This window comes from Sus scrofa, chromosome 9 (assembly GCF_054392235.1).
Source record: "Sus scrofa isolate SSC_HxYL_T2T_F1_AM1 chromosome 9, Sscrofa_HxYL_maternal_Yorkshire_Landrace_v2.0, whole genome shotgun sequence".
Taxonomy (NCBI): domain Eukaryota; kingdom Metazoa; phylum Chordata; class Mammalia; order Artiodactyla; family Suidae; genus Sus; species Sus scrofa.
Window position 1 is genome coordinate 31451503 of NC_139391.1, and position 25220 is coordinate 31476722.

A 25220-nucleotide genomic window follows, 5' to 3' on the forward strand; every position below is an offset into this window, starting at 1 on the left:
AATATTATATAAACTTGGTTGAGAAAACCATGACAGGTTTTGAGAGAACTGACTCCAATTTTGAAAGAAATTCTGTGGATAAAATGCTAACCAGCAGCATGGTATGTTACAGAGAAATCATTCATAAAAGGAATAGTTAATTCATGCAGCAAACTTCAGGGTTGTCTTATTTTAAGAAATTGCTAAAGCCACCCCAACCTTCACCAACCACCTTGTCAGCAGCCATCAACATTGAAGCAAGCCCCACCCCCTGCCAAAAGCTTGTGACATGCTTAAGGCTCAGATGATGGCTACCATATTTTAGCGATAAAGTATTTTTAATTAAAATAAGTATATTGTTTTTGGACATAATGTTATTGTGCATTTGATAGACTTGAGTATAATGTAAACATAACTTTTATATGCACTCGGAAACCAAAAAAAAAAAAAAATGTGTGATTCACTTTATTGCAATATTTACTTTATTATAGTAGTCTAGAACCAAACCCACAATTTCACCAGTGTATGCCTGTAGTGTATGAGTGTAGCCAGCCCACATTCAAGGCTGTGAAAGAATGAGCTCCACCTTTCAAAGAGTGAATGACTTGCATAAGTAGGAAGAAAGAAAGTATTGGTGGTTATCTCATGCTTAATAGCTGCCACAAAGTCATGAACATTTCCTTCAAATATCATTTCTACCTCTAGTACATGAGTTTAATGCGCTCTTCCCTAATACGCATTTCTCTTTCTTTCATTCCTTGAATGGAAACGACTCCATGAATTAACAGTGAAAGGAAAAAGAGCCTCTCTACTCCTTGTTTCCTTGAATAAATCTGGCTTTACAATTACATCTGAATTCATATCTCCACTGTGCCATTCACTGGCAGAGTGACTTGGGCAAATAACTCTCACTAGAATGGTACCACTGCCTAGCATAACATCTAACATAGCAAGGTTACTGATTAAGTACGTTATTTATTATTAATTGACCCATCTCTTTGAGATTTCATTACATCCTCTATGAAATGGGGTTATAATACCCACCTCATGGTTACATAGAAATAAGTGAACAAGTTAATGTTTGCAAAATACTTAATGCAATGACTTAATACAGTACAGTAAGGACATGGTAGCCATTAGTATTATTATTACAGTTAATATTCTTCTTATTATATTATTATCCTTATGGTCACTCCTCCATATCCCTGTCACTGCAGTCTAATAACTTGTTAGACAAGTTCAGCACCTGAATCTCATTTTACTTTCCACACCTCATCTTTAGCTACTATTTTAATACTCTGAACATTCATATCAGTGACACATCAAACATATTCTTCCATAAGTCCTTTGACCTAATAGTTATTTTTTCCACTTCATTCCACGTAAACACAAATTCTCATCCAGTTCCCTATACTTAAATCACAAATTTCACACTTTCCCCTTCACAATTTCTTCTTCTTATTTATTTATTTATTTATTTATTTGGTCTTTTGTCTTTTGAGGGCAGCAACCGTGGCATATGGAGATTCCCAGGCTAGGGGTCTAATCAGAGCTGTAGCTGCTGGCCACAGCCACAGCACTGCCTTATCCGAGCCATGTCTGTGACCTACACCACAGCTCACAGCAACACAGGATCCTCAACCCATTGATCAAGGCCAGGGATCAAACTGGCAACCTCATGGTTCCCAGCTGGATTCATTTCCACTTCGCCATGACAGGAACTCCACGATTTCTTATTTTTCTATCATCCCCTTGTAATAACCTGGATTCCTCAGCTCCATTCTTTATTCTAATTTGTCAGTACCATTCTGGCTCCCCTTGACCCCCTAAGCCACATTGAGGCCATAGCCATGCATACCTTTGGAATCTTTGATGATAAATCATACTGAATTTATAAACTAAACCTGAATTGACCCAATTAACCACCTTCTCTGGGTCTGGTCCTGGCTTTCTAACCTAACCTTGCTGAGTTGATAAGTTCCACTTCAAAATGATGCTCTTGAACAAATTTTGAAATCTAGGACACTTCTAAAATATTTATATTTCACTCTTCTTCATGTCTTCCCTCTTTTATCACAGGCTTATCTGGACATTCTCCATTCTCCTCTAACTCCCAATCCCAATCTTACCCAATCACCTTCACTTTTTGTAGATTTTTTTTTCTTCTTTAGTGAAAAACTGAGAACCTTCCCAAATGAGCTCTCCCAACCTCCTTTCTTGCATCTCAAACGCTTTCTCTCTGTATTCATCACTTCCTCCTTCATTTCTCTCAGACCAAAAACTGCCACTTCTCATGGTTATCCTCTGTACTTTTTCCCACAGTCCCAATCTTTTGTCACCTTCCTGATGGAATAGTCCTTGTCTTCTAAGTCTTTGGTCTCTGCTATCCACTACTGGTTCTTCTCACTCTTGCTTTTTTTGGGGGGTGGGGGGGGGCGTGGTGCTGCACCTGTGGCATATGGAGATTCCCAGGCTGGGGGGTGAATTGGAGCTATAGCTGCCAGCCACAGCCACAGCCACAGTAACGCCAGATCTGAGCCGCATCTGCAACCTACACTGCAGCTCCAGGCAACACAAGATCCCTTAATCCACTGAGTGAGGCCCGGGATGGAACCCACATCCTCATAGATACTTGTGGGGTTCTCTACTGGCTGAGCCACAACAGGAACTCCCTAGTTCTTCTCACTCTTGATTTAAAAAAAGAAAAAAAAAAAAAAGCTTATTTCTCAGTTCCTAAAAATATCATTTGCCTGGTGATGATTTTATTTTTTTAATTAATTAATTTATTTTTATGGCCCCACCTGTGCCATATGGAAGTTCCCAGGCTAGGGTTCAAATCACAGCTGCAGCTGGGGCCTACACCACAGCTACAGAAACACTGGTTCTGAGCCACATTTGCAACCTACATTGTGGCTTGTGGCTTGTAGCAATGCCAGATCCTTAACCCACTCAGCAAGGCCAGGGATTGAACCCACATGCTCGCAGAGACAACATTGGATCTTTAACCCGCTAAACCACAGTCGGAAACTCCTGGTGATGCTTTTAAACACTTTGTCAATTTCATTGCCCCTTACTTATCAAAGTTCTCCACTCAGAGGTCTTTACTGACTGTCTCCATCTCTTTAGCACTCCAGCATTTCTTAGCTTCTTACAGTCTAGATCACCCCTTAACGTTCAGATTTCATACTCAACCAAATCCAGAGAGCAACTTGCTACATAAGGACTAAGTCAGCAAACAACTTGATTTTTAAAGGTGAGATTATTTTCATTAAAAATAAAAGTATACTTGCAGCTTGAGTTGCCCATATTAGGAAATAGAAGAATGTTAATATGAACGATGACATTGTTTTTAGCCACTAAATTAAAAACACTCTACCTATTTTAAATGCTATTAGAAATCACTATTTTAGAAGTAATAAGGCAAAGGTATATTTTTCCTCACATCAGATCATGGTTGTTTCTTGAAGCTAGAGTCTATGTACCCATCAATTGATCATCTCACTCCTATACCAACTTTTTATGATCAAAAGGGAAATAATCTTCTTTGATTCACCACCCTCTCACCACCAACAAAAATTATCACCATCATCATCATCATCATCTAATTTCACCTTCTTTTTAACTTCCCACAGCATTTTTCCATGCCTCACTTGTAGTAGATACCCTTCCTTGGTCTGATCTCTCATTGTTAGATCCTTTCATTTTTTCCCAGTTAGAGTTTAAGTTCTTTGACAGGCACATCACATTATTTGTTTTATTTGTATGTTGTGGGTTTCCTGAACATGAAAATTAGGCCCATACACCTGTATCCTTTTAGTAATGATACCATTGCCTTTCACTCTCTGTTGCTGCCTCTGTAAGCTGTGATTAATTTTAACAGTCATAGTTGATACTGACATTCAGATAATTGTGTTTGTTTCTAAGTATTCTTTCTTTTTCTATAAAACACGGTGCTAATTGGTAGTTGCCGCCAAGCACAAAGTATTAGAAAAAAAACTAAACTATAATTAAATTATCCATAGGAATCACAGAAACCAACTTTCATCCCATTTCTTTTTACTGTCAATGTTCATTCCTAAATATGCATTTCATTAAGGATTATTGCATAGTGTGATTGGGTCCTTATTGGAAATAGAATTTTTCATGTCTTATCCTCAACTTTATCCATTCTCTTTTGCACGTAGGTCCCCCAGGCCCACCAGGGATAGTGATTGTTGAGGAAATCACTGACAGCACAGCCACACTCTCATGGAGTCCAGCCGCTGACAACCACAGCCCAATCTCCTCCTACAATCTGCAGGCTCGCAGCCCGTTCTCCCTAGGCTGGCAAACAGTCAAAACAGGTGAGAGGCTCTAAGGCAACAGCAGACACAACCAGAACAGCTTCCCATATCATGAGCTATATTTGCTAACAATCTCAGTAGAATTATTTTGGATTCTGAAAATTTTGTTATTAATGATAATGTTAACCATTGTTTGCTGCTTTTTATAAAGCCACTTTTCTTCTTTTGTCATTTCTCAGAAAAGGACTACATCATTTACATACACACATATATGTATATACATATATATGTATATATAATTTTTTTTAATTAACTTTAGACTCACATAAAAATTACAAAAACAGTACTAAGATTTCCTCTGGGCTCATTGCTCAGCTCCCCCCAATGATAACATTTTGCATAACAGTGGTATAATGATCAAATCAGGAAACTGATGTTGATATAATGCCTTATACCACAGTTCATCAGATCTCACCAGTTTTCATATGAATTTTTTTGTGCACATAATTCCATAAAATTTTATGAAATTTTATTGTATAGATTCAAATAGCTACCAAGACAATCAGATAGAGAACTGCTCCATTATTCCAGTTCCTTGTGCTACTATATAGTCACATCTGTTTTATTTATAAAAAGAAAACCTAACATAAAATTGCATTATTTAAAACAATGCAGCACTTTAGTGCTCACTTCTAAGATGTTTGCATTATAGTTGCATTATTTTTAAAATCATTTTCTTCCCTGATGGTTTTCTTTATATAACTAAATTCTCCTTCTCTCTCCAAATGTGGCTATCCACAGGGATATGTGAAATTACACTCACTTGATAGTTATTACTTATTTAACATGTTGGTATTTGAAAAATGTACTATATCTATAAAATGTAATCTTCAGAAGCAGCTTTCCATACTGAATAGGGATTTGTGATCTTGTTTTATTTTCTATCTAAACATTAAATTGATTTACCTGCATAGAAGTGAAATATAAAATCAGTAAAATATCTGAGCGCAATAACCATAAAGCTCAATTAATCTGAATGTTGCAAGAGTAAAGTGGTCTGTTTCATTGCTTTCAAAAATTAAATTTGAGGAGAAACTTATTTTTGTGTAAACATTCATAATTTGTGGGAGAGGAAATATATTCGTCCACAGGCAAAATATAATTCAGGTTTTTCTTGATATATTCCTATGGTAATTAATAGAATTCTTTGATTATCATTGCTGAGAACTATACATGTATATGCATTTATTTTCTACTATATATAATTGTAGGCATTAGCCTCATTCTCGGTTCCATTTTAACCCTGTGATACATCTACAGACTCAAGAAATTGGGGGAATCTCTGTGTTGACTAGATTATTCTGGAAAGGACATAGATCCAAACCACATAAACAGGTTTAGACAAGAATTCTTATAACCTCTGTTTATAAGATGCTCACATGTCATCCTTAGTGTGAAGGCCAAAACTTTTGCTCTGCAGCTAGAAATTGGATTTACCTTCCGTTTGCGTGTTGTGCGTGCAGCAAATTCATCCTCCTGCCTGTGGCTGAGCTCTCTGTCCAATCGCCACACTACCTACAATACTTACTTCCTGGGAAGTTTCCCTTGTGGGAACATTGTAACACTTGCCTATGTTTCTTTTCTTAGTCTGCAATGGAACATTGTAACACATGCCTATGTTTCTTTTCTTAGTCTGCATGTGTGTTCCTTTGTTTCTTACCCTAACACATGATATGGAAATACAGGCCATCTAATTCTCCTTGAATACTCTTATTCCTTGATTTTTTATATGCTTCACATGTTTCTACTTTTTGTTGTTTGACAGATAGATAATGATAGATACATGGGTGTGTATAAATATATGTGCATATATATATACACATATATAAATTTTGAAATTCTCTGGCATAAGCTAGGGGAAAATGAAAGACGGGTGTGTGTGTGTGTGTGTGTATGTTGTATGCATAGAGAGCTTAAATGTTTGGAATAAATATTATTTTGGAGGTTTATTTATTTGTTTTAGAAATCCCTAATATAAAGTTGCTGTCTTATCTTTCTAGTATAATTTAAATTATATTAGAAACATTTTTTTAATGATACTGGTAACATTTGAATTATACTGGAAAGATTTTTGAGTAGAGGGTTCATTTTAAATTGAGTTCAGCAAGTACTTATAAAAATCAATGAGAGCTCTGTATTTATAAGTAAATATATATATTTTCAGAAGTATAGTTCTATATATTATCAGTTTTATTTGCCCTTGATAGTAACAGATCTCTAGCAAGATGCCACCTATTCTAAAGTGGTCACACACGTCTCTAAAACTCAGCATCTCTTGCAGCTACTGGCAGAAGCATACCATCATCCAGGCAAGCTTGCCAAGGAGCAGTCTTCAACTTTCATATGCTCTAACATAGCTAGGTTTTGATTGATTGTTTGTTTGTCTTTTTAGGGCCACACCCACAGCATATGGAAGTTCCCAGGCTAGAGGTCTAATCAGAGCTGCAGCTGCTGGCCTACCCACAGCCACAGCAACATTGTATCCGAGCCGCACCTGCAACCTACACCATAGCTTACAGCAATACTGGATCCTTTACCCACTGGGCAAGGCCAGGAATAGAACCTGTGTCCTCATGGACACTAGTAGTGTTTGTAGTAAACAGCCGAGCCACAACAAGAACTCTTTTTAACATAGCTATTTTAAATGGTTCCTGGGTTTTGCCCTTAGTTCAAACTGACCACAAATTCATTCATGTCTGTGTTAGGGACCTTCTGGAGCCACACCATCTCCTCTTGGGGAGTGGGTCTTTTGTTGCCATAGTTGCTCTCCTATCTAAATCACTTTCAGTAGAGACATGCTCTAATGCAGAAATATATGTTAGAAAAGAAAAAACAAACAAAAAAAAAAGACAAGTCTGTAGTTTGAACTCTCGATTCTGTTATACTGATCCATCACTAATCTTAAGTCTTCAATATCTATGGGTCTATTTCTATTTTATATGTAAGTTAATTTTATCATTTTTTTTAGATTCCACAGATATCAAATCAGTGCCCCATCCTTACAATTTTATTTAACTTTAATTACTTCCTATTTTCAGGATTTCTTGGGTTAAATTAAATTATAACACAGTATAAATTCTTCAGCATCTCTTAAATTTATTTTAGAATGAAAGCCCAATATTGGAGGGCTTGGTTCCTCCAATCTCTCTACAAACTCGTCTCCTATCATTCTCCCTAAAGCTCACTCTGGTCCTGACTCACTGTTCTAATGTCCTGCATAAAATGCACCTAATACCTTTGTACTAATTGTTCCTTCTACATAGGATGCTTTCCTCCAGATATTGACATAGCTAAGCACAAACTTCGATCAGAAGTTCACTCATATGTACCTTCTTAATGAGGCTTATATGGGCCACTCCATTAAAAATTGCAAGAGACGTATGGCCGAGATAGTTGAGTAAGATCCTTAGTTCACCACTTCCCACAGACTTCCCCAAACTGCAACTGTCTGCAGAGTTACTATCTATGAGAATGATTTTAAGACTAGCAGAAAAGATTTTTCTGCAACTAAAGATATCAATGAGCAGTCACAACGAGATGGAAAGAAGGGGCAGAAACACAGTGTGGTCAAGACCCATACCCTCAGGTATGTCAACCACAAGTAGGAGGATAATCACAATTGCATAGGTTCTCTCCAAAGAGCAAAGATTCCAATCCCCACATCAGGGTCCCTACCCTGGTGTTCCTGCACCTGGAAGAAGAGTCCCAAGAACTTCTGGCTTTGAAGGCCAGTGGGGCTTGCATCCAGGAGAGCAGGAGGGCTATAGGACACAGACTCCACTCATAAAGGGCATGCACACAAAATCTCATGCTTCAGGTCTCATTGCAGAGGCAATAATTTAAAAGGAGTCTGGGTCAGTCCACTTGCTTATCTTATCTGATAAGGTGTTAATATCCAAAAATATACAAAGAAATCATACAACTCAACGTCAAAAAATCAAATAATCTGACCTAAAAATTGGTCGAGGAACTGAACAGACTTTTTTCCTAAGAAGACATGCAGATGGCCAACAGACACAGGAAAAGGTACTCAACATCCCTAATCATCAAGGAAATGCAAATTAAAACCACAAGATATATACCTCACACTAGTCAGAATGGTTATTATCAAAAAGACAAGTAACAAATGTTGGTGAGCACCTGGAGAAAAGGAAACTTCCGTGTACTCCTGGTAAGAGTGTAAATTGGTATAGCCACTAGGGAAAACAATAATAGCTTCTCAAAAATTAAAAATAGAACTACTCTACAATCCAGCAGTCCCACTTCTGGGTATTTATCCAATTGAAAAAAAACACTAATTCAAGAAGATATGTGCATTGCATGTTCATTACAACATGGTTTATAACAGCCAAGATATAGAAGCAACCTATGTCAATTGACAGATAAATACATTTTTTAAATTTGTGTATGCATATGTTTATATATATATATACATATATATATATATATAATTTACCTGTAATAATCATAAAATCTTGCCATTTGACACATGGATGAATCCAGAAGGTCTATGTTAATGAATAAAGACAGACAAATTCCACATGATATAACTTATATGTGAAATTTAAAAAACAAACAAACAAAGCCAAATGGAAATAGACTCCTAGATACAGAGAAGAGACAAGTTATTGCCAGAAGGTTGGGGTTGGAGATGTGAAATAGATGAAGGAGTTTAAGAGGTACAAATCTCTAGTGATATAATTAAAATTTTAGGAGTTCCCACTGTGTCACAGTAGGTTAAAGATCTGGCATTGTCTCTGCAGTGGCTCGGGTCACTGCTGAGTTTGATCCCCAGCACAGCACAGTTATTTAAGGAGCCAGTGTTGCCACAGCTCCGGCATAGGTCACAGCTGAAGCTTGGATTCAATCCTTTGTCAAGGAACTTTCATATGCTATAGGTGTGGCCAAAAAAAAAAAAAGAGGAATATAATATATAGCATATGAATATTATCAATAATATTGTAATATTTTTGTTTAGGGACAGGTTTACCAGGATAAGCACTTCATAATGTATGCAAATGTTAAATCATTATATAGTGAACCTAAAACTAACATAATATTGTACAGTAAATATATTTCCACTAAAAAATAATTTTAAAGGTAATTAAAAACTGCAGCCAACCTGCTGTGGACTGAATTGTGTCATTGTGTCACCTCAAAATTAATATGTTGAACCTTAATCCCCTGTGTGTCTATACTTGGAGATGGAGCCTCTAAGGATATTGAAAGGGCAATTGGATATTTGAGCCTGGGGTTTAAGAGTGAGCTTTAGAATAAAGATATAAATTGGGAAATCATTGGTATATAAATTGCATTTAAAAATCACAAGAATGCATGCCATCTCCAAGGATATAAGCGTAAAATAAAAAATAAAAGAGTATGAATATTGAGCCCTCCAGCATTCCAGTAGTAAGAAATTGTGGAGAAAAGGAGCCATCGAAAAGGACACTGAGGGAAAGCAGCCATCTAGTTAGAAGGAAAAACAAGACAATGTGATATCCAGGCAGACATAAGAATAAAATTTATCAAGGAAGAGAGAGTTATCAACTGTGGCCAAATGCTGCTGATATGGCGAGTATGGTGAGGAATGAGAATTGATCATTGACTTAAGCATTACAGAGGTTATTGGTGATCTTGACATTAACAGTTTCAGTTAAAGAGTAAGAACTAAAGTTTCACAAGAACTGGTTCAAGAGAAAGTGGGAGAGAAAATACAGACAACTCTTTTAAGAAATCTTGCTACAAATGGAAGTGGAGAAATCAACGTAGTTTGAAGTCATAGATGTCAAGATTTGCTCATGATTTGGAGCTGGAGAGGGGAAAAGGAAAGAAATCCAGGATGCCCCACCCCCAAATATTGGATACAGCAATTGTCAGTCACTGAATGAGGCATACTACAGAAGTAAGTGGGAGAAATTAAGGCTAAGAACACTATATAAATAGAAGTATATGATAGGCTATAGGATATATGAATCTGGAGTTTGGGGAGGAAGTTCATGGCTGAAAATATTGGAGTCATCAGCATATAGACGGTATTTCAAACCATGAGACTTTTCATCATGAAGTGAAAAGATGGGAGTTAACAGAACTAGGGTGCATCTGGGAGATAAAAAGAAACTAGCAATGGAAATTGATAAGGAATAATCAGGAAGGAGAAGAAAAGTTTTGAAAAGTATTTCAAAAAGCAGGGAATTATTAACTGTGTCAAAGCATGACGTTAGGTCAAGTAAGACAAAGAACAGAGATCTGGAGTTCCTGACGTGGCTCAGCAGTTAATGAACCCTACTAGTATCCATGAAGACGCAGGTTCAATCCCTGCCCTTGTGCAGTGGGTTAAGGATTGGGAGTAGCTGTGGCTGTGGTATAGGCCGGCAGCTACAGCTCTGATTCGACCCCTAGCCTGGGAACCTCCATATGCCATGGGTGTAGCCCTATGACAGACAAAAAACAAAAAACAAACCAAAAAAAGAAGAAGAAGAAGAAGAAAGAAAAGAGATCTGACCATAGGGTTTTAGCAATGAGACCTTTGGTAAACTTGACAGGAGCAGATATGGTAGAATGCTGAAGGTAAGAGCTTGATTGGAATGAGAGAGAATGGAAAGAAAATAATTGGAGACAACAAATAAAGACACACCCCTCAAGAAGTTTTGCTATAAGAGAAACAAAGAAACTGGGTGAAGGCTGGAATGAGAGGAACTTTTGAGGTAATTTTATTTTGTCTTGTTTTGTTTTCAAGCAGGAAAAATACCTGCATGCTTATATTAGAGATATTTGAGGTGTACGTAGGGAGGAGAGAGACAATGTCTTCTATTCTCTATTTTGTCTTAAGAAGGCTACCCCTTGAGAGGTTTCAGGTTGCCTCAGAGGGGATTCAATTCTCTATTGGAGTGAAAAGTTGGAAGAATATTCAGAAAGAACAATGAGTATGTGGGGATTTTGACAATGATGGATTATGAATTTCAAAGGCAGTAGTAAAAGGGATTCTAAAAGGAAGGCAACTGAGACAGAAAAAGGAAGTATGCAGTAGTCTACGGGGATTAGAATAAAAGATATGAGGGATGACCTAGACGTCTGGAGTACTTGAAGTGACTGACATAAACAGAACTCAGTGAAACAGTTAAGTCCTGATGGACCCAAGGCAAGCATTGGTGATTCAGTGTATGCTGGAGTTTAGGGAGGGCTGAATGTCTTGGGATCTCTTCTTCCCATATTTATCTTTGGCAGACATAGCTCAGCATTCCACCAAGCTATGGACTGAACTGTGGCTTTTTTCTCCTACCTCTTAGTCTCCAAGGATGTTACTCATTTGCCAGTTCAGCAAAAGGGGGCAGACTTCTTTTCATATCTTCATTTCACTGTTTAAAAATGTCAGCTCTGTAGGGCTCTGAGATTTGTCAGGCAGGCCACAAGGCCTATGCTCTGATCATTCACCTTTCATGGAGCTGAATATTTAGTAACATTCTCTTGTTACATTTCTAAAGAGATTTTCATGGGAAATCCTAGATACATTTAATTCCACTTTGTCTTAGTAAAAACGCACTAAGTCACCAAATCAAGAGCCCCACTGCCACACCCTGCCATGCTTAAACAGAAATCCAGGGCTGATATATACCCAGAGGATGTTTGCACTTCATGAGGATGTTCTCCACGTTCCCCATTTACAGCCCTGTGACAAATGTTCTTCCCAAATATTTCCTAGACAGCAGAGATGAGTGAACACAACAGCAGTCCCACACAGAGCATAAACGCTACACAAAAAAAAATACTTTACTACATGGTAATTATATTGACACACAATTTTATGTTTTAATAAAATCTAAATATACCACAAAAATCACTCCAAGGAGAGAGTTCAGAGCTTCCACTTAGAAACCACAAACTGGAATTTTTAAATTAGAGAGGTATATTCTTAATCTGCTGCTTGGAACTGCCAAGTGGTTAATAAGTATGTTTGCCAGAACTGGGAGAGGCAGACTTCTCAAGAAATTTCTCTAGAAATATAAAAACTATTTGTTTAAATCAGAGCACTAGTTGACCTCTTATCTGGGACTGAGGGGTTGACAAAATTATTTTTAATGTAGATAATGACAAGTTGTATTATGTCAATCTATGTGTAAAGATGAGATGAATGAATTCTAATTATAACAGACTTTGACATGTGGAAGTGCTTACTTCTGAAAATTGATTTTAATTTTATTAATGAGACCAGAGGTGACACAATGACCACATGTTATAAGGAAATACGCATCAGCCTGCCATTCCATCTGTGCCTGTGGTATCTTTGATGGCAATTTGTAAGCATTTCCAGTCCTCCTAATGACATTAAATCTCCTTCCTCTCTATAGTTCCAGAAATCATAACAGGGGACATGGAATCAGCCATGGCAGTGGACCTGAACCCCTGGGTGGAATACGAATTTAGAGTGGTAGCCACCAATCCTATTGGGACTGGAGATCCTAGTACCCCGTCTCGAATGATCCGCACAAATGAAGCAGGTAAGAATATTGGAGGGTCAAAATTCTATTTGGTATGTACCTAATCGCCTTTAAAGTGCTTTGAATTAACCACTGTTGCTTGCTTGAGTAGAATTCCTCCTGATTCATTTACCTAGACATCATAAAATCATTTCCTTGAAAATGATTCTTTCATTTTATTTATTTTCAGACCTTTTTCTCCTTGTTTCCGCAAATACAGGTGTCTAGATGCTTCGGTTTGCTCGCAACCCTTGCACCCATCTTCAAGTTACCATGAAATTAAGGCAATTAGTTTCTCCTAATTATGTACTCATTCAATATAACAGATCCATAAAATCCAGAATAGACTGGCTCATCCTCTTTTTCTCCAGTGATAAGGTACCTCTTGTTACAAGGAACTTCCTAAAAACTTGTTGCCCTTAACCATCTGAAATATAAATTGCACTTAACAAAGACATAGTCTTAACTTGACCTAATGCTTTTTTGATGTCTATGTGTGAAATAAATACCCATCTGCTTTCTAACTTAGAAAAAAAATAGCATTCTTCATGCCTTTCAGAATAAAGTATCTCTGATAGAATGTTTCTAAAGACCTCATAAGGAAAATTAACTTTAATTTAAAAACAAATTTTAAGATATCTTGTCTTTCACTAAAGAATTATAAAGAAAAATTGTTAGTAGAGCTTTGATTACTTTAGACAAAGTCTAACTGGGATTTATCTTTTATGTCCCTATAAAATAGTATATTCAAAGTATCTAATAAGGCACTAGCTTAGGCAGACACAAATATCAATAATGTTGATGAGAACAATCAAAACAGTAGAGAGATGGAGTGTGGGGTCGCAGATACAAGGAGGGAAAACACAAATTTTAATGTTTTTACACTCAATGATTACATGAATCTCAATAATCATATGAAGAATGAGAATTTTGTCTTATTTTTCCACTGCTGTATCTTCAACACCAAGAACAATGTCTGATGCTGGTACTCCATATGTCTTTGTGGAAAGATTAAAAGGCAATATTCCTTTTCTTTCCTTTATGTGCTGCTACCCACACCAGGATCTAGATCAGAGATACATGTACATAGAAGACTAAGAATGAACTGTCTCCACTTTGTATCATAGTTAGAGAACTGGACCAAAAATGTGGTTTGTGATTTAGCTATTGAATGAAACATAATAATTCAAATAAACTATCAAAAGTGTTGGTTCTTTCTCTAAAACACACTATCTGATTCTTTAAAAGGAGAAAGAAAGAAAGAAAAGAATCCCACGTGATCAACTTATTACATAAAGTACAAATAACCATTAAAAAGATGTTCAATTTCTTTTCATATAAAAATTAAGCAACCAAGAGAATAAAAGAGTAGTCTAAATATGTTGGAAAGGATTCATTCACAGAATATCCAGCTTTTCTGCTTTTGTGATTTGCCTATTACAATTTTTTTCTGCTACTTTTTCAATACTGTGAATTTTAAATTTAACATTAATTGCCTGGTTGGATTTTCATGCATTCATAAAATCAGCCATGCTTTCATTGTGTACAGGTGTTCATTAATTAAGAGCATAACAGGTTAGTTACTCCCCATTTTATGTACTCACAGTGCAGATTTTGAAATGACTGCCAATATTAGTACTTATGCTCACATATTTTCTAAAAAGCACTGCTTTACTTTGCATATTGTTAATTGTGTTTAAACAAAGGCAAAGATTACTGCCTAATTCAGATGCTCTCTATAAATATTCATTTTGAAAATAATCAGTTTGGGATGAATAATCCTTTTAGACTTTCTACAGTATAAATCTCTTTGTGCTATTAAATACTACTTTAGCAAAAATACCTTCTCTTTTCAAGTTAAATCATATTCAAATGCTGCATTTTAAAAGACCTGTCCCTTGTCTATTTCTGCAGATATTTCAATCATACAGTGCCTGTCTCTCCATTTTATCATGAGTTCTATATGCATGACATATGATAGTCCATTAAAATCTTCTGGAAGAGAAGAGAAATAGCCTGAAAAATACATGAAATACTCTCTTTTGAAAGTGAGTTGAGGAAGGCTTATGCTACCTACTTTTTGCATCTTGTGCTTTGGTACCACACAGGGCTAGAGCTACTAATGGTGTTGAACCAAATGTTGAGTTTTGTGCCTGTTTTGTCAGGCAGCACAGATTAAAAGGGACACCAATATCCTGAGACACCCTCTCAAGTGACATACTCTGCCTCTATTAAGTACATGTCCTGTGTTTTAAAAGATAATGCTGTTCTAATGGACCAAGTAATCTTTGAAAACCAGCAGAACTGCTTGTAAGAGAAAAGGTCTCACACTTGGGATATTGAGTTGAAAGTTTTATGTCCCTTTAAAATTCTCCTCTTTACTAGAATATTCTGAATCCCAAAGCAGTTTCAGTAAAGCATTTTTATCTTAGATTATTTCTTGCCCATACACACACACCAAAAAAAAAGGTTAACTTTTTGTCACAATATCCTGTAGGGTGTATTTTGAATTGTACAGTCTAATAGTAGTCAATAAGTATAAGACAAATTGGTTCAGACTATCAGATGTCAAAATAGTAATAAAAATACAGGTTTTCCCCTACTATCCAAAAGGAAAGCATTCCTATGAGAACATTTGTAAGCCAAAATGGCATAAAGTGAAGAACTAATATTCATTTTTCATCTTTTTTCATAAAAGTATAAAACTTCTTCAGATTTATTTTGGTTAGCAAAAGCAGGTACTAATGTAGGTCTTTTATAAAGACAAAGGGGTATAAAGTAAACTTTTGAAAAGCAAGAAATAACCCTTTTTTTAGCATAATGTGTGTTTATTTATTTACTGTACAGTTGTCTTAACAAGTTTTAGATAGATAGATAGATAGATAGATAGATAGATAGATAGATAGATAGATAGATAGATTAAAGAAGGTGCTACCTGATAACTATAATTAAGAATTTGAGGCTCAAAGCTTTTGCACAGCAAAGGAAACCAAAAAGAAAACAAAAAGACAACTTACAGAATGGGAGAAAATAGTGTCAAATGATGCAACGGACAAGGGCTTAATCTCTGGAATATATAAGCAACTTATACAACCCAACAGCAAAAAAGCCAATCGATCAATGGAAAAATGGGCAAAAGACCTGAATAGACTGTTCTCCAAGGAAGATATACAGATGGCCAACAAGCACATGAAAAAATGCTCAACATCGCTGATTATAAGAAAAATGCAAATCAAAACTACCATGAGATACCACCTCACACCAGTCAGAATGGCCCTCATTAATAAGTCCACAAATAACAAATGCTGGAGGAGTTGTGGAGAAAAGGGAACCCTCCTGCACTGCTGGTGGGAATGTAAACTGTACAGCCACTATGGAGAACAGTTTGGAGATACCTTAGAAATCTATACATAGAACTTCCATATGACCCCGCAATCCCACTCTTGGGCATCTATCCGGAAAAAACTCTACTTAAAAGAGACACATGTACCCGCATGTTCATTGCAGCACTATTCACAATAGCCAAGACATGGAAATAACCCAAATGTTATTAGATTAGGAAGATGTGGTATACACAGTGGAATACTACTCAGCCATAAAAAAGAATGATATAATGCCATTTGCAGCAGCATGGATGGAACTAGAGACTCTCATACTGAGTGAAATGAGTCAGAAAGACAAATACCATATGATATCACTTCTATCTGGAATCTAATATATGGCACAAAGGAACCTTTCCACAGAAAAGAAAATCATGGACTTGGAGAATAGACTTGTGGCTCCCCCAGGGGAGAGGGAGGAAGTGGGAGGGATCAGGAGCTTGGGATTATTGGATACAACTTGGAATGGATTTACAAGGCGATCCTGCTGAGTAGCATTGAGAACTATGTCTAGATACCTATATTGCAACAGAACAAAGGATGGAGGAAAAAATGTATACATGTAAGAGTAACTTGGTCCCCATGCTGTACAGTGGAAAAAAATTAATAAAACAAGAAAAAAAAAAGTTTGAGGCTCAAAGTTAGGCAGATTTGGATTAATGGTCTTCTCTGCCACTTACTTGCAATGAACATAGATAAGCTATATTCGCTGGTCAAGACTCAATTTTCTCACTTATAAAATGACAATAGAATTAATATAGCATCCTACTCCCTTAGATTATTGTATTAAATAAGATAATGCAGGTAGAGAGCTTAGCATAGGGCCTCGCACATAATAAATGCTTAATAATAGCCATTTATCATTATTATTATCATGAATTTAAATGTTATTATGTTATTAAATAGAAATTTAAACAATAGTTTATTCATAAGTTTCTCTTTTCTTATTGAGGAAATAGTTTCAAGGAGGTGAAATATATGTTTGTTGACATAGGAAGAGCCTTCCAGTCTCTTGGCTTGCAGTTGACTCCACAAGGACATCATTCTGCTGAGAAGTCTCTGCAGCAGATGGACTGTGTGCCATCCAGCCTGGCCACTCACCCCACTTGAGCATCTGGGGAATCAAGAGAGCCATTCAGAGTGTGGTACACAGTACAGAGCTTTCCTCTTCTCTACATCCCCCTCCATACCTTCCTGTGTGGCCTTTCCTTGCTACTTTTCTTATCAAGCCAGGCCTCATTCATGAGTGGATCATAATATTGTCCCAACATGTAGCCATTGTCTTTGGTTCTTATGGCATAGATAAGATGAGAGGAATAAAGAGGATGTGTCCAATGAAAGACTTTCCCTAAAAAAATTTTATTCCACATTCAAATAGCTTTCCAGTTTCTCAATACATTATATTCTGTCCTGCCATTCTGTTTGGACTCTGGAATGGAAAATGTCACTCATAACATATTTTTGGCCACACAAGGAAAAGTTTTTTCTACATTTAAGAGATTAATGCTCAGTCAGATAAATGTGAGTATCAAGTAAATAATCAGATGAAGATTTTCCCTAGCCTTAGCACTTTCTGCACTATATTATATTACAGTTACATAACTGGTTTATTAAGCAGATTGAACTATAGGGTTTTAAACATAAAATAGTTTTATTCCTCTCCCACCTCTGCCTCCAATAGGCTCCATCTGATCTCTTGCTTCAGCTCCAACTGTATCTAAGGCTTTTTTAGGTATTAGTGCTGAATCATTTTTAGATATTAAAAATTTCCATTTTCTAAAAAGACAAAAAAAAAAAAGACCAAAAAAAAAGGGGGGGGGGGTTCCTGTCATGGCTCAGCAGTTAGCAAACTTGACTAGCATCCATGAGGATGCGGGTTTGATCCCTGGCCTCGCTCAGTGGGCTAAGGATGCAGTGTTGATGTGACCTGTGGCGTAGGTCGCAGACGCAGCTCAGATCCCGCGTTGCTGTGGCTCTGGCATAGGCCAGTGGCTACAGCTCCCATGGGACCCCTAGCCTGGGAACCTCCATATGCCACAGGTGTGGCTCTAAAAAGACAAAAAAAAAAAAAATTTAACAAAAAACTTTCATCTCATATCCAGTTCCAGGCATCTGTCCCTCCATCCTAGCACAGGCTTCCTTGATGGCTATGATTTGCCTTTTCTTTACTCCTTCTATGTCCTCCTTGCCCTTCCAACTGCTATTTTGGGCACTTCTCAGGTCCAAAAAGAAGAAAATGGAAAACTACTTCAATTGTTGCAGTTTGTGGTTTTCACATTAATGTTGAGTGCTCCATGGGATGGTATTTGTCCACATGCTGCTTCTTTCTCTTGGGCGGCACATTGAGTTCTCTGGAGACTATCCTATCTCCTAGCAGGCAGCTTAATTGGCTGGGCTCTCAACAAGCCTATTCAAACCCACCTTCCATAGTGTCTCCTTTGCCCACAGTAATCATTTGACATCTCTGACCTGACAAACTCTAGAAATACAGTTTGTCCTTAAGAACTATTTTGGTCTCTGCTCTGGTAGCATAGTGAGGAGCTAGGTCATCTTACATGATTCTGAAACTCAACAGCATCCAGCCAGGATGTGAGAAGTAAGCATCTGTACTCCCCATAGCAGCTGTTTTGCTCCTCTTGTCACTTAGCTCCACGGAAAAATGACACTCCCACTCCTTGTGCCAACTGGGTGTGGAGGGAGATGACACAGCACATCCATCTGCTAAGCTGACAATCTTCTTCCAAAACATTCCTTGAACTAAAATCCTATATATATGATCTGAAGAAGGTAAGGACAAAGGGTCATAAAATGTGTTTTCTCTACTTCCTAGTAGTTCTTTGTTTTTGTCTAAACCTCACTTTAGCATCTGAGTTTACATGTGACACATCCCAAGTCCAAAAAAGACTCGTTTAACTTCCTATGACAATTTCTCTCACTGTACTTAGTCATCCTACTTCTGAGTGGATCTTACTTTGTTAATATTTGTGTCTTCACAGATCTTGTCCATGATAATTACTTAGGAAAGTTCGTTGAGTTCAAAAGTTATGCAATGACCACAATAAAATACTGTGATAAGATGGGGCTGAATTAGTTTTCTGGGGGCATATGGATCAGCCTTGAAAATGGCATTTAATGGGACTTTGAAGGCCAGACCAAATGGGACTCAAGCAGAATTATTTATAGGGGCATTTTAAAAATCTACATACTATTGTCAGGCAATGGTGTGTGCAGAGAAAAGGCATCAAGCTATGGGGTTTTTAAAGGTCTTTCCAGTCTATGTTTCTAATAAAAGTATGATATAAAAAACACAAAGCATTCAGCTGAAATAATTGGGAAAATCTAAAAGTAAATAATTTTAAATGAGCATTATAGCCTTCTTCAATCCAATGAGTAATTTAATTATAGTAGATAAAAGAAATGGTTTTCAGTAACATTAAGACAAAAATCATAGCAAACAACTGACCTCTAAGACCAAATCTCAATAATCAAGAAAAAACAAAAAGATAATAGTATGGATCATACAGCAGATACTTAAAACAAGATTTTTTTATTGAAGTATAGTTCATTTACAACATTGTGTTAGTTTCAGGTGTATGGCAAAGTGATGCAGTTATATATACATTTGTATCTATTTTTTCAGATTATTTTCACTTATAGATTATTACAAAATATTGAGTATAATTCCCTGTGCTATATAGCAGACCCTTGGGTGTCTTTTTTGTTTGTTTTTATTTTTTTGTCTTTTTAGGGCCACGCTCATGGCATATGAAAATTCCCAGACTAGGGGTCAAATGGGAGCTGTAGCTGCCAGCCTGAGCCACAGCCACATCAATTCAGGATCTGAGCTGTGTCTGCAACCTACACCACAGCTCATGGCAACATGGGATCCTTAGCCCACTGAGCAAAGCCAGGGATCGAACCCACATATTCATGGATACTAGTCAGGTTCGTTACCACTGAGCCATGATGGGAACTCCCGGCTGCTGTTCATTTTTAATCTATTTTTTATATAGTAGTGTGTATATGTTAATGCCAAGCTCAAATTTTATCATGGTATTTTTATATATGTATGTATGTATGTATGTATTTTGTCTTTTTGCCACTTCTTGGGTTGCTCCCGCGGCATATGGCGTCTCCCAGGCGAGGGGTCGAGTCAGAGCTGTAGTCATAAGCCTACGCCAGAGCCACAGCAACACAGGATCAGAGCCACGTCTGCAACCTACACCACAGCTCATGCAACACCGGATCCTTAACCCACTGAGCAAGGCCAGGGATCGAATCCGTAACCTCATGGTTCCTAGTTGGATTTGCTAACCACTGAGCCACGACAGGAACTCCTATCATAGTATTTTAAATCATGAAATCACTTGGGTCCAGGAAAGTCTTTTCTACAAATTATAATTCAAGAAATAGGTCTTCAGTTTCAGAGGTACTTTGCAAACAGAGATGTTAATTGTAATAAATGCCTTTCTAAAAGAAACATGGCTAATTGTTAGGCATGTCCCTTTCTGATTAATAGTGAGGTGATAGAAGAGCAGCAGAAGACTGGAGCGGAAAAGACAAAGGGACAGGAGTTCAGTGGTGGCTGAGTAGGTTATGGATCTGATGTTGTCACTCCTGTGGCTCAGATCACTGCTGTGGTGCCAGATTGATCCCTGGCCCGGGAACCTCTGCATACCATGGGAGCAGCCAAAAAGAAAAGGGCAGTGGTTATCAACCCAGTAGTAAATATGCTATACTCAAGTTAGAATTTTCCTGTCTTCCTAGTCCCCAAAATACCATACACCAGTCATAAATCATGAACGACGTTCCAGGCCCTGGGCTAAGCACATGCCCTTCATTATATCATTTAATTCTCCTGTCAATTCTCTAAAGCAAGGAGTGTTCATCCCATCTAACAGATGGGAAGAGAGAATAAGAGAGTTTTAAAAACTTGCATAAATTCACCTAGTAAGTAGCAGAGATGGAATTCTAACCTTCCACCAAAGATGATGACTCCCAAGGTTTATCTCCTTTTATTCTTGCCTTTTCCTTCTCTTCATTTTACAACATGTTTCAACGAATCTCACTAAAAGTTTGTCTTACTACTTACCCTCTGCTTCTAAATTCTTGTGGAATAAACAAAGTTCAGAGAAAAGGGGTTGAGGGAAACACCATTTATTGTATACTTGAAACTGACAGCACTAACTGCCTGAACCTAGCCAGATCACAGATTGGCACTTGAACCCATGTGCCTGGACTCGAACATGGCCTAATAAACCCAGACTGGGACTTGAACCCACAGTTTTAAATTAGAATCACTCACCCTGTGTCTGGACTCACTGAGCTTCAGGTTCTTCATGTCTCCACGTAGAAGGAATTCAGTGAGAGACAAGGTGATAGGAAAGGTTTATTAAGATAGGACGCTTATAAGAGATGCAAGAGGGCAGGCAGCGCTCTCTGCTGGGAGGATCTGGTGGGCTACAGTTTTATCCTCCTAGGGGAGTGGGGGTTAGAAAAGCCTGCCTCCTCCTTCTGGGAGCAGCAGCTCCTCCTTGGTATCCAGTAAGGCAAGTATTCAAATCAGCAAAAGGGCAGTCCTCAAACTCTTGCCCTTGGTCTGAATATGAATGTAGGCCTCATCCATCCCCCACCCAAAACGACCTGAGGCAATTCTCGCACTTCCAGTAGTCAAGCAAGCCTGTCTTGTTCTGTTGTGGCCTTTCTGAGCAATTTGTTTACTTCCAGTGATCTCCCAGTGTCCCCTAAATTTCCCTCATTATCTGTGGTCATTTATTGGGACTTTTAAAAATACCTGTACCTACTCCATCCCTATCATACTCACCTCCTGCGTTCCTGACCCTTGCCATTTATGAGAAGGTTTGTAAATCTAACATTCTGGAGTTCTTGTCTTGGCTCAGTGGTTAACAAATCTGACTAGGAACCATGAGGTTGCGGGTTCGATCCCTGGCCTCCCTCAGTGGGTTAAGGATCCGGCATTGCCATGAGCTATGGCATAGGTTGCAGATACAGCTCAGATCCTGTGTTGCTGTGGCTCTGGCGTAGGCTGGTGGCTACTGCTCCAATTAGACCCCTAGCCTGGGAACCTCCACATGCCACGGGAGCAGCCCTAGAAAAGGCAAAAAATAATAATAGTAAGTCTTACATTCCCTAAAATATCCTAGCAACGAACATTGTAAATCTAAAATGATATATTGCCTAGATTTTCTAATTAAAACAAGCTGAGCCCAAAATGAAAGTATATCAAAACAGTATTATCCAGATTTCCAAAAGCAGAGTCTATTTCAGTATCATATATGTCTAGATTCATAGTGAACTTAGTGTTTATCATAGAATACCTTGCCTCTTTTTTTTGAAATCTAAGTAGAGTAGTAATAATAAATCTAAGTCATTATGTAATATTTATAAATCATAAATCCAGGCACTGTGATAAATAATTATGAAAATAACCTTGAAAAGTAGGTACTATTATTATCTCCATTTATCAACTGAACTACAAAGAGGTTAGGAAATATTTTCAGTCAGCCAGCTAGAATGATAAAACTGGGATTCAAGCCCAGGTGTTTCTCACTCCCACAAGAACACATTTACCAGGTATGCATACCACCTTATCCACCCTAACAGATAGGAATAAAAGCATCATTTGAACTCTTTAGGAAATGTGAGTGGTATTTTTTTTAACTTTGGAAACTGTTTAAATGTGACTCTTTCTATAAGGTGAGATTAGATGAAAATTAGTTAATTAAAATATTTGTATGTTACATACTTCAATATAGATAGGAAAAAAAGGGGGGTTGCTTTTTTTTTTTTAATTTCCCTCTTGACTCACTGCCTTTACAGTATAAACAACCTCCATTCCTTCCTTCCATTGTTCTGCACCATTCTTTCCAAACTGGTTGTTGGATTATGCTCCTAAATTACTTGACCACTCCCAGGCCTCTAAAAAGCTGTATTATCTAATAAGGTATGTAAACATCTACTGTATAGATACTGGAATTTTTCAGGGGGAAAAAAAAGATTGGTAAAAGATTTAATCCTGTCTTCTTTTGTTCAGTTGAATGCTAATTAAATCATGTTGTTAGCACGATTGATTTTGCTCAGACTATTGTGCTTAGAGTTTTTTCAGACTCAAAGAGTTTTTTCATGCACATTTAAGCTAAGGTGATACACTTTATTTTGCTCACTCTGAGCATTTAAAACCCAATGTACAAGATGAGAAGAGACAAAAGTCTATATTTCAGCATGCCAGATAAGGCACTAAAGTAGCAAGGCATTTACAGAGTTAAAAGTATTAATCACGTTATTCATTCATGGAAAAGTACTGTTCAAAAAGAAATTCAGAAGAACCAGAGTTGAAACCATTATCCATGCATGTAAACTTGGTTCTCTAAGCTAATAAGCTCACGACATTTATCAGCAACCAACTGAGGGAGAAAAGCATCTAGCTGATTAATTCTAAATAAGATTTTTCATTAATTATATAGAAAATATATTTAGTTTTAAGAAAATAGGTATTTCTCTGAACTCAATGAAAGGTTACTAGAGGTTCGATTATATTGATTTTATGCCTCTAACAAGGATTATAGAACTTTTATAACAGAAAGGCTCTGAAAGATTAAGTCAAATCTCTATAAATCATGAATATATTGTTTTATAAATAAAAAAATATAATTAAAATCAGTGGACCCCAAAGCGCTGACTGCAGAGATAATAACTGTGTGCCACCAACTTGAAAAGGAAATGAATGAGCATAGGTTTCACTGATTATCTGCATGTAATTAGGAAATTTAAGCCAATTAAAATTAGAGTACTCAATTCAAACATTGAGATCCTGACGGCAAGCACAATGACTTGCATGTTTAAAATCTTAAGTTTTCTTTTTTTGTTTGTTTTCCCAGTTTTATGGAGATATAATTGACATTAATACTGCCTTAGTTTAAGGTCTACAACGGTAATGATTTGATATCTTTATATCTTGCAAAATGATTGCCATAGTGAGTTTAGTTAATATCCATCACGTAACAAAATTAATTTTTTTTCTTTGTGATGATAACTTTTAAGATCTGCTCTCTTATCAACTTACAAGTATATAATAAAAGTGTTAACTATAATCACATGCTGTATATTATATCTCCAGAACTTATTTAATCTGATATCTGGAAGTCTGTACTTTTTCAACACTTTTACTCATTTCCTCCACCCCCTACCCTTACTTCTGGCAATCACCAATATGTTTTGTTTCATCCAGTACCAACTTTTAGATTCCACATATAACTGAGATCATACAATATTCATCTTTTTCTGTCCACCTTATTTCACTTATTGTAATGCCCTCGATATCTGTCTATGTTGCATCAAATAGTAGGATTTCCTTCTTTTTATGGCTGAATACTATTCCATTGTATATATACACCTCATTTTCTTTATCCATTCATCAATCTGTGGTCACTTAGGTTATTTCTATGTCTTTAAAGACTTTCTTAAGTTTTCTGTTAGTATTTCCTATTACATGTAGTAAGCCTTTTTAAAAAAAGAACAATCGGTTCCTATACACATATACTGTTAAAACACACAATGAACTATAATGCTTCTTTTTGTTCACTCATTAAAATTGGATGATCTTATTTCTTTACATTAAGTTGAATATAGGTTTCTACTAGTTTGAAAAGAAATTAGTAGCAGTAGGAAGACTTCAAAGACTGATTTCAAATAATAAATGTTACAGAATCTAGGACATTTGTGTATAATTTGACATAGAAATTCCCCACACAGAAACAAATTGAATTTTGCTTTCTTGGTTTCTCAAAGTGGAAATTTTCACTATGTTTTTCATTAGTTTCTTTTTAATTTTTTTTACTCAGAAAGTTTAAACTTTTGAAAAATCTAAATATTGTTTCCTAAAAAATAAAAAAAATCAAGATTATGAAACAATACTACCAAGCTCCAGAAGAGAGATTTGCTGTCAAATCATCACTTATATTTCATTCTGCTTATACTTTTTAAATAAGCTTCAAGAGATGCTCACTAAGAGGCTCTAGCCTAAT

General features: G+C 36.8%; 1 protein-coding gene across 8 annotated transcripts in view; it reads left to right on the forward strand.

Annotated features, from left to right (window-relative positions):
* The window catches only part of CNTN5 (contactin 5), a 1211165-nt gene that overhangs the window by 1136857 nt on the left and 49088 nt on the right, over positions 1–25220 (forward strand). For all 8 annotated transcript variants that reach the window (XR_014815022.1, XM_084975741.1, XM_003129801.7 and 5 more), the window contains 2 exons: positions 4164–4322; positions 12668–12817. Coding sequence is in view for 7 of the 8 variants with exons in the window: in XM_084975741.1 (XP_084831867.1) it covers positions 4164–4322; positions 12668–12817 (309 nt within the window). In the remaining variant the exon portion in view is untranslated. The remainder of the gene's footprint in view (positions 1–4163; positions 4323–12667; positions 12818–25220) is intronic.